Genomic DNA, 13,076 nt, shown 5'->3' with positions numbered 1-13,076 from the left:
TGACGTTTCGTTATACGCTTTACGTTAAAAACTTTTTTTAAATGTTTATGCGAATAAATATCATAAAACAAACTTAGAGATATTCAAATAAGATTAAATTTGTGTTAAAATATGGGACATGTAACACGACCACAACTCAATGTGAACCTTCGCTTGTACTATAACGAATCAATAAGTACGATCATGCGTCTAACGCTGCGTTCACATTTTTGTTCAACAATTTACAGCTTTATGAGCATGCAGTGAAATGATTAATACTATTAACCGCATGTACGAGCACAGCTTTGATCAATGTAAATTATACGCTACGTTAAATCCATTTAATTATTTTAACTATGTGAAGGGATTATTAAAATAAATGTTGTAATTATTATAAGAGCATATTTTTTTAAGTAAAGGTACTATTGTATACATAATGTTCAAATTTACGCAAGATACTGGCTGAAAGCTTCTAAAATATTGATTAACATTTAGAAAATGTAATAAATGACTTTAATATAATAGAATAATAAAAAAAAACAGTAGGCAATCATTTTATTATTATACACACGTAATTCCATTGTTTCCGTTAATAATTAAAACATTATATTTCGTAACTGTATCACGAAATTTAGCAGCGTCTAAAAAGCTGTCCTTGTTCCACAAAAGGAAAAGGGATGCAAATAGGTCTATCATTTAGGTTGTTTTTATTTAGGCATGATCCAATAGACCTCGCAATCAATTAAATTTCTCTATCGCCATGTTTTATTATTAATTTTGTCAATTGGCTGGGCTTAACGTGTTGCAAATATATTACTTAAATAAATGATTTTATTTATTATATTGACTTGAAGTCGGTAACCTTAAATTTAATTTGATCTTGATAAATGATTTGAAAGAGGTAAGACCTTGACTAAAGTTTACTTTGTTTTTGTCCTACCTACAAAATTATTAAAGAAACGAAAAAGAAGATAAAGAAAAAATAGTTTATTTAGGACATTAATTTACAATTGCATGAAATAATATACACGCTTGAAATAATAGACAAAATATACAATACGTAATCTAAACATAAAAACAACAATAAAAAAGATGATAAAATATTACAATCTACCATTTACCAAAGATTGAAAAACTATTCACAGGTACTCATTAGTTAAGAAAGTTATAATTATATTCTAGAAAATGACAAAAAGATTGAGGAACTCACAAAACTTATCTTATGTCAACTGAAGATGGCCGTCTCGCCGCCCGCGTGTCATATATTTTCTCCTGCCACGTCGTCTATATCCGGTGACGTCACTTCCCCGGCCACGTCACTCAGTCTTCGTTCAACAATAATATACTTAAATCAATATTTGGTTTCAGGTGCTACTGACTGGTTGCCGATGTGTCGAACTGGACTGCTGGGACGGTGACGATGGCAACCCTGTGATCTACCACGGCCACACTTTCACCACCAAAATACCATTTCGAAGAGTCGTTGAAACAATTGCTAGGTATTCGCTGGCATTTGGCACACTTATATTTGGCGCAGCCGTTTAGATTTCGAATCAATCAGTATAATATATCTTACGGCAACTTCAGAGCGGCAAACTTAAATTTTTTGTGCTCTACTACGCTACTTTAAATTAATGACATCTTTCAGGAGTGCATTCGTTGCTTCTCCATATCCGCTAATTCTGAGCATCGAAAATCACTGCAGTCTCCCGCAACAACAAGTGATGGCAAGCACTTTTGAGGTCAGTCATTTTGTAAACGATTTAATTACTTATTTAATATATTTTTTTATATACTTTGTTACTTATAATTCGGATCGTTGTCCAGTTATTTTTTTAATTTTAGTCTTACCATAGATATAGGTTCTAATAAGTTTGTTTATTTTTAAAATGGTCGTACATATGGACGCAGCATTACTTTTGGTTGTTTACGAAACGAAAGTTTTGTTTACTATGTAGAATTTACATAATAATTACTTAAGACCGTCCAAAGACATGCTTTGAATAAGTCAAACAAAATTCTTGCATTTTTTATATATATTTCGAGAATGAGCAAACGCTCTCACAAAATCACACGATAATACTGAATCTTTGTCATCGCTAAAAAAACCTAATATTTAATTTGTAATTTTAAATAACACATTTTTAAATAAATTCATATCGATCCGACAAGCAAACAAGTGTTATTTTATTGCCAAGAAGAACTACAAGTAAGCTAGGGTAGAAACCAGTCCCCCCCCCAACTATATTCAGTAAATTATACATTTAGAATAAATAATAATAATAAATAAATATTGGACAACATCACATACATTACTCTGATTCCAATGTAAGTAGCTAAAGCACCTGTGTTATGGAAAATCAGAAGTAACGACGGTACCACGGTAGAAATAGCCCAACCTAATCAAATCGCCGTCAAATTTGAGCCATAATAAAATAAGGAATACGAAAGTTACGCAAACGTTTACTCTTAAAGACTCATACAAAATGTAACAAAATCGAAATATGCCTTCCAAAATTTTATGGCGTAGGCTCATAGCCAATTTGAAATATACTGATTACGCACGCTCTACTAACACCGTGTTTATCCAGGCAGTGTTTGGAGACCAACTGGTGACGTCGTTCCTGTTCGAAGTGGACTACACGGACGAGCCGCGCCTGCCGAGCCCAGACCAATTAAAGTATAAGGTATGCTAACTGACTGAGAACATACACTGACGGAATAATGTGTGAATTAAACTCCAAGCATGCTCTTTAAAAGGATTAAAGGCCTTTCCACAGACCTGTCTTAATCCAGGGTGTTAAACTCCGGGTGCCACGCTCGCCTTTGATAGTCAAGTTTTGTACAGACGACGAGGCGCCCAGGATCTTGTAGAAGTGTCTTTAAGAACTGGTTTTTGTAGACGAGAATACCAGGACTCTGTTTGCACACGGGAACTTGTTGTGTTTGAGATTGGATTGCCTTTACTTAGTACTAGGACATTTAGTGGCGACCTTTTTGGACACGCTTATACGTTCAGTGTAACTACAGGCACAAGGGGCATAACATCTTAGTTCCCAAGGCTGGTGGCGTATTGGCGATGTAAGGAATGGTTAATATTTCTGGCGCCAGTATTTTAAAATATCCTTACTTATTTTATGCAGAGTCACGTCGACTTGTTTGTCGTTTCAAACTTGGAATGGAATCGCAGGGTCAAGAATTCTGTTCTTCTGCGTGAAACTATCGATATTTAAACTTGGGATTTGTTTCAGGGTTTCCTGTAAATACATTTGTTTTTCTCATTACAATATATTCTATTTGACACAACTAATGATATAAATGAAAAATTAAATTTAGAATTAGTTTCTTTACTCATTAATAATACACATAAACATTTTAAGCATTTTTCATCAAGTGTATTTGAAAAAGAAAGCCTATTGTATACAACAAACAGCCACGAGAGATGCTTCATATATTTCAGTTTCAAATTTTGGTACTAATTAAAGGATATAATGCATTCATCAGGTACTTATAAAGAATAAGAAGTTGCTTCCGGTGCAGTCCAGCCCAACCATAGGACTTACTGGAGCAAGTTCCGCGCAAGGCTATGGCGGCGTGCTCGCCACAGCATTCAGGTAAGTCAATATACCATTAGAATTACCTCTACCAAGAACTTGTATAATAAACTCATCACCAGTACAATACTTACCATTTCTCAATACATCCAGGACTAATGGCATACGTCAAACGAGTTCGTCTCTCCCAGACGCCAGCAACAGGACGAGTTCCATCATGTCCAACCAATCAGCTGGCTCGTCACTCACGGAGTACTTCTCTGATGAAGATTACGATGAAGATGATGAAATTGACGGTATAGTTCACGTTTGCTTAATATATTACTTTGTATCATAAAGATCCATGTCAAAGATGATTAAAAACAAGCCCGAACATCGTTAAGATATTATGGTGTTTAATTAGTGGTTATGTGTATTGTGGCTCAAAATAAATCCTGCCACTAATAATAAGAACCAAAATGTTTTCAGTATAATTAGAGCCCTTTACCCAGAAGTAGGAAAATAACGGTATATTTCTGTACAAAAATGATCGATAAAATAAACTCTCTTTTCCCAGAGAAAGAGTTACACAAAATCCTAAACGCTCTGGAGGAGAAGGTCGGTCGGACCTCCCTCTCGCTCTACCAGAGTTTTCGTCGCGATGGAGAAGGAGAACCGTCGGCTGCGTTGAAACACGCTACAAATAGAAAACGTAGCAATCAAATAGCCAGGGAACTCAGTGATATGGTCACTTATGTTCAAGTGAGTTTATTTCATCAGAACGTCGTGAGGTAAAATCTGTGACATTTTGAAGAAAAAACGTCATCAAATGTAGCTCGAGAAATTAAAAGAAAGCATATCATCCTTCCATATATAAATCTTCTGTATGTGTGTCTCTGAATTCCTAAAGGTTTGGAACGAAATCGGTGAATCATTTAAGTGGAATAGATTTTACTAAATATTAAGTCTTATTTCACTCGGACGAAGTCGGGACGAACAGTTAGCTCCAGCTACATGCCCAAAGAAGATCGCTGACAGTACTTCCCACGATTCCAATACTAAATAAAAGATACTGTCGTCACCGGGACGTAAATGCAGACTTACAATTTAAAAATATTGTAATTCTATATAATTTGCATAGCTTACATACATCGAGTATATATATTATATATAGCTGTGCCCGCGACTTCGTGCGCGTTTGAATTTAATTAAAGAAAGCGTGACTTTATTATTATTTTACATATAATTCTAAAATAAAAGTAGCCTAAGTTACTCCTTATTACATCAGCTATCTGCCAGTGAAAGTCCCATCAAAATCAAACAACAAACAAACAGACAGACAAAAATTGTAAAAAAAAATATTTATGTATATGTACCGTGTATACATATGCATTTAGTAAAACACGGTTATTTTAATATTACAAACAGACACGCCAATTTTATTATATGTATAGATTATACCTATATATATTTAGTTTATTTTGTAAAAGTATAATTCTATAACAAATAAGATATTCCGACTGTAACGTCACTGGTTCAATATCGCAGGCAATAAAATTCCGAGGTCTCAATCCAATATCACCGAGAAGTTCCATGAAACAACCCAGCAATGTCGTGAAGGACAACTCCAGTGGCGCCGCTTGCAGCAGCTTCGAGTCCTCGGAGAGTAGTGACAGTACAGGAACAGTAAGTCCAGAAGAATGGGAATATTTCTATGTTACAAGATATTTTGAAAATTCAAGATCCTTGCTTATACTGCCAAAGTTGGCTAGTAAAAATCTATTGAGTTTTCTGGCCAAAAATTCTCGTAGTTATTTGCCAGTGTAACATTCCCTTATCGGAGTCTCTGTCTACGCATATCAGATTTGCCATCACATCTGCACCTAAATTTGAGCACACAGTTGAACGCGATACATAATAATATAAATATATGAAGATATTATGTAAATACTACATAATATTAGGCAACGACTCGTGACGGCTTAGCGGCTAGTTTGTTTATTACATAAATATTAATCCGATTCCTACTCAAACAGAATTGGTATTTATCCAATCAAGAAGCGGAAACATAATAGTGGTTTTTTTATTGCTCGTGTAGCAGCAGCTAGCGGTCAGCAGTCAGCACTCCCGAGCGCGCTGCCTGAACGCCCCCGCCGCGCACCACCCGTGCTACCGCTGCTCGTCCGTCAACGAAGCCATCGCCAAGAAGATCTGCAGGAAACATCCCTTGGCCCTCATCGCGCACACGGAAACGCAACTTGTCAGAACATATCCCGCCGGGTAACTTGCCATTCGTAAATATACATGATCATGATATAATTCATTCACAATGTTTTAAGGCACAAAATCGACCCTGACCCCTTGGACTATTGTCCTCCCCGCTCCTAACAAAATTTTGAAGCTTAAATAGCGGGATAAATGGGAATAATAGAAATTCCTTATACTAAATATATTTTGAAACGAGATAAAAAATATAAAAAAGGGGATTAACTTAGTACAAAATTATGCACATATTGGGAATGGCGTTTGCTAATAAAACTAATTTTTTTACCAAAGCTGAGCTGTCGAAAACATCTAACAGGTCGCTCGCGGGTCAGTTTACCGTCCCTTGCATTACCTAAAGAAAGATATCTGTCAAGAAAATTTACGATGTACTTCCAAAACCTTTTATGTTACAAACTTAAATTATAATACCTACAAACTAATCAATTAATAAATAATAGTAATTTGGTATTCTCATCGGTCTTCTACATAGAATCTACATTACAAAACGGTGATGGTAGTGTAGTCTTGTATATAACGATTCAAAGTTATAAGAATAAAGTACATTTAGATTTGAAGCGTTTTCCCCAGCCTAAGGATAGACTCGTCCAACTTCGACCCGGTCACGTTCTGGTCGTGCGGCGTGCAGCTCGTGGCGCTCAACTACCAGACCGAGGACGCGGCGATGGCGGTCAACGCGGCCATGTACGAGAGCAACGGCTGCTTGGGATACGTGAGGAAACCGAGGGTCATGTGGGACCCGAGCCATATCGCTTTTCGACGGTGAGCCCATCCATAAACCTCACGTCCAGACCAATATTCTCTGAAATCCAATAACCTTGCAAAATGAAGTTCAACTAAATATTATGAACTCAGCATGCGTTGTGATGTCTCTTAGTTTTGTTGGATATACTAGATACCGAGATGAGCCGAGATGGCCCAGTGATTAGAACGCGTGCATCTTAACCGATGATGATTTTCGGGTTCAAATCCAGGCAGGCACCACTGAATTTTCATGTGCTTAATTTGTGTTTATAATTCATCTCGTGCTCGGCGATGAAGGAAAACATCGTGAGGAAACTAGCATGTGTCTAATTTCAACGAAATTCTGCAACATGTGCATTCCACCAACCCGCATTGGAGCAGCGTGGTGGAATATGCTCCAAACCTTCTCGTCAAAGGAAGAGGAGGCCTTAGCCAAGCAGTGGGAAATTTACAGGCTGTAAATGTAATATAAATACTAGATTCGACTTGCACTAAAATATTTTCATCTCCATCAGGTTTAACCCCATGGATAAAGAGTTCGATGGCATCCACGCAGCACATCTCACCCTCGCCGTCATTTCCGGACAATACGTCGCTGAAAACGTTTACTCCTTCTATAACGCATTTGTCGAAGTTGAAATATTGGGTGTTCCCGCTGACTGTAGGAAGATCAAGACGAGGGTCGCCAGAAGAAACGCCTTAAATCCTATTTGGAACGAGACATTTAATTTTAAGGTAAGTTTTAAATTCAATTTAATAAAACTTATCGAAAGCTTGGAGACAATTGCTTGCGATTTTTGAGAAGATAATTTTATTTTGAAAATATTTCAACTTTAATAAAAATCCAGGAGTCAGAAATTGTATATTCAAAAGGCTGATAAGCGGTAACCCCACAGGTCCGCAAAGCATTATCAATCAATCATTTAAAATAAATTATAAACTATTATAAAAATATAATACCATGTTAATTTTTGTGAAACTTCGTTTCACTACAGTTAAAATGTAAATAACTGTTTAAATATCTAAAAGTATCCATGAAATTTCAGGTGAACTTTCCAGAACTGGCATTCGTTCGTTTCGAAGTATACGACGCGGATACTAATTATATGTTGTCGCAGCGTGTGATACCGTTACTCTGTCTGCGCCCAGGGTACCGACATGTGCGGTTAAGGTGAGATCATTTTAATAATAAGTGTAGCCTAAACACGACCGAGAAATTCACGTACTAAACTGAAAACTAAGACAACAACTGAAAAAAAGTACTACAATACATGAATCTTAACTAAAAATTGCAGGTAAAAAACTCTGTGGTAAATTTTCGTTTATATTTTCTTTTTTTATTTATAAGTCATCTCGCTGTCGGTACTGAAAGCTTCGGATGATGAATGAATGTGAGCCACGTGTATATTTGCCAACAATTGTAGCTAAATGGTGGTATTTACTCTAAATATATTCCTCAATCGAGAAGCCTTAGTCCGGAAATGACAGGACACAATGTACAAACTGTAACCATAAATACAGGTGCAAGTTTTTACTTCGATACAGTTTCGTTTCTTCCACACAGATCTCCGACAAATCAGCCGTTAAACATGGCGTCACTGCTGATATTCTCTCGCTGCGCGGAAGAGCAGGCGGGCGAGAGTTGTCGCGCGGACGCCGAGCCGACTTCGCCCACGCAGCGCAGGAAGATACACTTCCTCGTGGTGCACGCCGTGGTGCTGCACGAGCCCTACTCCATACTCAAAGTGACGCACGACACAACCACCAACGAGGTACGATGTTTCGTTATTGAAGTGATAACCTCTTATGGGAGGGTAAGCCGCTTCGTTACGTAACGCGTTACGGTGCTCGTCTGTCTGACTTCCTTTCTCTTAAGTTGTCTTAACTAAGTATAAAATATATTTTATAACCAATAAAATATTTCATTAACAAATAACCTAAAGTTAAACAATTTCAATATTAAATAGTTCAACGTAAATAAGTTTAAGTTATCACTTAGACGTCCCGAGACGCGACCGTATTTTTTTTATTATTATCTGTAATTTACTTTGGGTAGGTTCGCCATAATAATGCATAGTATAGTTTTGGTTGTTTTTTAAAGCAAATCGTTTTAATTGCAAAATAATCTGTCCTCCAATAGGGATATCAACCAAACGGTCTCCAGAATTATGTTTAACGCTATATAAACGTCAGGCAATCATCGATAACTCCCCACTGATTCAATTCAAGTGTTAAGTTGACGTTTTTTAAAAACAACCTCTATCAAAATTTAAGCTATTTACAATGCAAAAAAAAAACAAAAACAAATGACTTTAGGAAGGTCGTAACCGAATAATACAATTGAAATCTGCGCAAGCACCAATGTAAACTTCACTTACATTTCGCCTTATACTCTGCGTTGAGGGAAAACATCGTCAGGAATACCTACATATATGGAATGTATTTCAAAATTAGTACGTGCTGAGTTGATAGAATATTTTGGTTTCAAATTCACTCTTCAACTGAAGAGGAAGTCTGCGCTCAACAGTGGAATACATACTGGCTGATTCTGAACAGTAAATGGCAACTCTTGTGACTAATGTGCGCAGGCGATAGCGCAGTGCCTGTCGAAGGCGGGCGTGTGTCGCTCGGCGCGCGGCAGCTACGTGCTGGTGGAGGAGGTGCCGTCGCGCGCGCCCACGCAGCGCGTGCTGGCGCCGCACGAGCGCGTGCTGCGCGCCGCCACGCAGCGCCCCGCCGCGCGCCTGCTGCTCAAGCGCGTGGGCGACGACCCCAGCAGCAGGGCCTGGCTCACCAGCATCAGGTTCGTCGTAGCTATATGTAGTAATAATATGTATTATCGTGTAACTTCAATAGTTATCGAGTTGGCTAAATTTATCGTCTTCCACAGGTCAGCTTCGGCGACGGACAGGGTGAAGGATCACACGATACCCTCAGACGATGAGAGCAGCACCCAAGAGGAGACCAGGAAGCCACCAGACAGCTTCCTGGTCTGCGTCCACAATGTCTGCCATGAAATACCCTACGCTATAATGAAGGTTCGGCTACTTGTATTGCTTCTTCGTACAACTTATGATCATAGCAGCTTAGAAATTACTTAACCTAAGCTAACCTAAAATATGCTGAATAGCACGATCGCAGATTCACCTACCATACAACAAATAAACCATCGAAACAAAGACACAAAAGAAAAAAAACATTAAAATGAGTCCAGTAGCTTAGGAAAAAAGAGTAACGACTGAGTTTCTCTCCGGTAAAATCTACATTCCGAACCGGTGGTGGCTTTACTTTAAATAGTTTGTTAAATGACGATTCAAAAGTGCTTGTAAAAGCCTACTTGAACAAAGTATATTTTGATTTGATTTGAGTGCCATACACAGGTACAGAAACAATTATGATACAGAAGAAATAAATAGAACTCGTCATCACTTACAGGTACCGCTGACGGCCACGGCGTCCTACGTGGTGTACCAAGCTCTGACGAAGGCGAGATGTCACGATAACCCGAAACGGTAAAAAATAACTACTATTATACCAATAACATTTTACTTGGTGGTAGGGCTTTGTGCAAGCCCGTCTGGGTAGGTACCACCCACTCATCAGATATTCTACCGCCAAATAACAGTACTCTGTATTGTTGTGTTCCGGTTAGAAGGGTGAGTGAGCCAGTGTAATCACAGGCACAAGGGACATAACATCTCAGTTTCCAAGGTTGGTGGCGCATAGGTGATGTAAGGAATAGTTAATATATCTTATAGCGCCATTGTCTATGGGCGGTGGTGACTACTTACCATCAGGTCATCATCACTTACTCACAATGCCATAAAAAAAAACATATATAACAGCTTAAAAACGCGGCACAAATACTTAAATAATATTAACAAAGTCACAATAACTATTAATTACAGGATAGAATTGATGTTTTGTTTTACATTTATATATTTTTTGCAGATTTGTGTTAGTGGAGGAGTTGGAATGGGGGGGCAGAGCTGGTACCGGTCCTCAGCAACGGGCCCTTGCTGATGACGAGGTGGTTTACGCGGCTCAGGTTTGTTACATACTTCGTATAAACTTTATTTTATATAGCAAGAATTGTCTTACTAATATGATAAATACGAAAGTTTGGGTGCATTTGTTAGTCAATCTCGTCGACACGGATCTGAATGACATTTGACACAGAACTAATCTGATGTGAATGAATTAATGATGTTATTATTCATTGTTTTATCAAACTGTAATTAATTCACAGGCAAGTTGGAAAACCCTTGGTAGATTCGTTTTACAAGAGAGAGGTAGCACGGCCCCGCTGCCGAGACACAGAGCGTGCATCGCGAGGATACAGCGCGGACTGAGCATGACCAGGGGCGCTATCACTGGTGAGAAACACAATAACATCAACAGAAATCGATAAAAGTCCTAAAGCCTGGCAAAGAACCCCACTGCTCTTAATCCGAAGGCTTTTAAGCTTACTACACAAACGCTGCGAAATTTCGTCAACTTCTTTCAACACATGAAGGTTTCCTTCCGTTGCTACGTGTTCTATTTTCTCATGATATTTGCCTAAATTTAAACTCACGACCTTCAAATAAAATCCTCGCCTGATCCATTTGGTTGGTTAGAACACCAGCAATATCGTACAGGTGCGAAAATAATATTTGTAGTCAATTTTTCATAGGATAATTTCGTAGGATAAATAGATAGGCGGACAAACAAATGATTTACCTGAGGTGAGGGGCCGTCTGTGCCCAGTGAGGGGGAACCAAAGCCCATTAGCTTTACTTACTCGCCTTCAATCCAAAATACAACAGTAGTACAAGTATTGCTTCTTGGAAGTAGAATAATTTATGAATGAGTGGTACCTATCCAAACAAAACACAAATGCTTGTACAAAGCCCTACCACTAAGATTTTCAATTTCTAAGAGAGACAATACTTACGTTAACCTCTAATAATGACCGGTTTGGTTCATTATCTCGAGAAAGTCTAACTGACGATTAAGGGAAAATACCGCTGGAATTTTTAGCATTGCACGCGATAACGGCGTTTACTGTACCTATTTTGTTAAGATAGCAAGTATTTATATATGAAATGTATACATTTCGTTCACCTTTGCTGATATACATCTATATTTAACAATTTAGCATTTCACTTGTCTAAAACGCTTCACTTTAATTGCTCAGCACTTCTCATTGAGATCACTTCAACCTTTTCAGACAGCTCATTCAAAATCAAGTTACATATTGATAAAATAGATTATCTATTATGATATAAAAAGTCGAAGTGTTTCTTTATTTGTTTGAATATGCGAATGTCTTATTACGACCAACGAGGGCGAGGTAGGAACGTTTCACACGAGAAGCTGGTATGATGACGTCCTGAACGATGGCCAACGTCGCCAACGGTGGCCAATCAATCAAGAGAGACCAGCTAACTACACAGGACATCAGATAGTCCGGCGGTGAAAGAAAACGTCTTGAAGAAACCTACATGTGTCGATACAAAACACCTGCCACGCTTGTCCAATCCACCAACCCACATTCTAGCAGCGTGGACGAAGCTCCAAACCGTCATCTTAAAAGGAGAGATGGCCTTGTCCCAACATCTTTGCTTTATTTAATGACAATACGTCCCTCTTTTCACAGGCACTACTGGTTTTCCTCTCGGCAATATCATATCGAGTGACAACGTAGCTGAGGGAAAGACGCCAGTACAGACCGCATACAGCGACCCCACGCACTGCAGGTAAGCCAGTTTAAGTTTAGACTTTGTCAGATGGATTATGAACGTTATAGAGAGTAGTTTGTTGAAATGTTTGCACACATATCATATTCATAATGTCCTTGAGCGATTTCGGTACCGACTGCCAGTCTTCTATATGAAAAATGAGGTATCTTGACCCACGCAGTTGGAACAAAGTTGCTTTCACAATATTTTATGTATTATGTCAGAATGAAATAAATTAACAACTTTTGAGTATAATTAAATGTGAATAAATAAAATCGTCATTAAAAATCCCGTGTGAATTAAAACAATGACAACAAATATCTCTCTATCTACTCCCTCTCCGCTGCAGAGGCAGCGGACTTGACGGCAAAAGAGAGCGTTAAACTGTTTGCCACCACGGTATAATAATCTGCGTTATCCCTGAGGGTTTTTGATAGAGGCACCAAAAACAATTAGGGCACACTCGCTATCCCCTCACCCTCATAAATAGTCTCTTGTAAAATGTTAGTATTTTACTTGATCTTCTTATTTCAGAAGAGTCTCGACTTCGCCTTTGGGAAAAGGCATAGGCCGGTCGAAAGGTCACTCCGACAAAGATATCAGTTCATACGCTCAAAGAAGAACGGGTCCGAGAGATGTAAGTAATGACAATCTTATTTACAACAGTAGTGCTAACACGTTAATACCCTACTTCTGGCAAAGACTTCCTGAGAAGCCTGAGAATTGTGTAATAGTGTGAAAGAGCCAGTGATATCACATGCACAAGGGACATAACGTCTTAGTTCCCAAGGTTGGTTGCGCATAGGTTATGTAA

The 13,076-nt window shown here is 38.3% G+C and overlaps 1 protein-coding gene across 1 annotated transcript in view; it reads left to right on the top strand.

Annotated features, from left to right (window-relative positions):
- Positions 1-13,076, top strand: part of LOC125074568 (1-phosphatidylinositol 4,5-bisphosphate phosphodiesterase epsilon-1-like) — a 42,832-nt gene that overhangs the window by 28,335 nt on the left and 1,421 nt on the right. The window contains exons 18-36 of the mRNA XM_047685894.1: positions 1,348-1,478; positions 1,628-1,721; positions 2,571-2,666; positions 3,484-3,593; positions 3,687-3,829; positions 4,090-4,274; positions 5,061-5,198; positions 5,611-5,792; positions 6,366-6,557; positions 7,055-7,274; positions 7,586-7,710; positions 8,104-8,311; positions 9,128-9,342; positions 9,487-9,577; positions 9,975-10,051; positions 10,491-10,587; positions 10,789-10,915; positions 12,181-12,280; positions 12,797-12,899. Of these exons, the coding sequence (XP_047541850.1) occupies positions 1,348-1,478; positions 1,628-1,721; positions 2,571-2,666; positions 3,484-3,593; positions 3,687-3,829; positions 4,090-4,274; positions 5,061-5,198; positions 5,611-5,792; positions 6,366-6,557; positions 7,055-7,274; positions 7,586-7,710; positions 8,104-8,311; positions 9,128-9,342; positions 9,487-9,577; positions 9,975-10,051; positions 10,491-10,587; positions 10,789-10,915; positions 12,181-12,280; positions 12,797-12,899 (2,634 nt within the window). The remainder of the gene's footprint in view (positions 1-1,347; positions 1,479-1,627; positions 1,722-2,570; positions 2,667-3,483; positions 3,594-3,686; positions 3,830-4,089; positions 4,275-5,060; positions 5,199-5,610; positions 5,793-6,365; positions 6,558-7,054; positions 7,275-7,585; positions 7,711-8,103; positions 8,312-9,127; positions 9,343-9,486; positions 9,578-9,974; positions 10,052-10,490; positions 10,588-10,788; positions 10,916-12,180; positions 12,281-12,796; positions 12,900-13,076) is intronic.

Source organism: Vanessa atalanta, chromosome 28 (assembly GCF_905147765.1).
Source record: "Vanessa atalanta chromosome 28, ilVanAtal1.2, whole genome shotgun sequence".
NCBI classification, from domain to species: Eukaryota; Metazoa; Arthropoda; class Insecta; order Lepidoptera; family Nymphalidae; genus Vanessa; species Vanessa atalanta.
The sequence above is the reverse complement of the archived record's forward strand: the minus strand, read 5'-3'. Positions and strand labels throughout refer to the sequence as shown.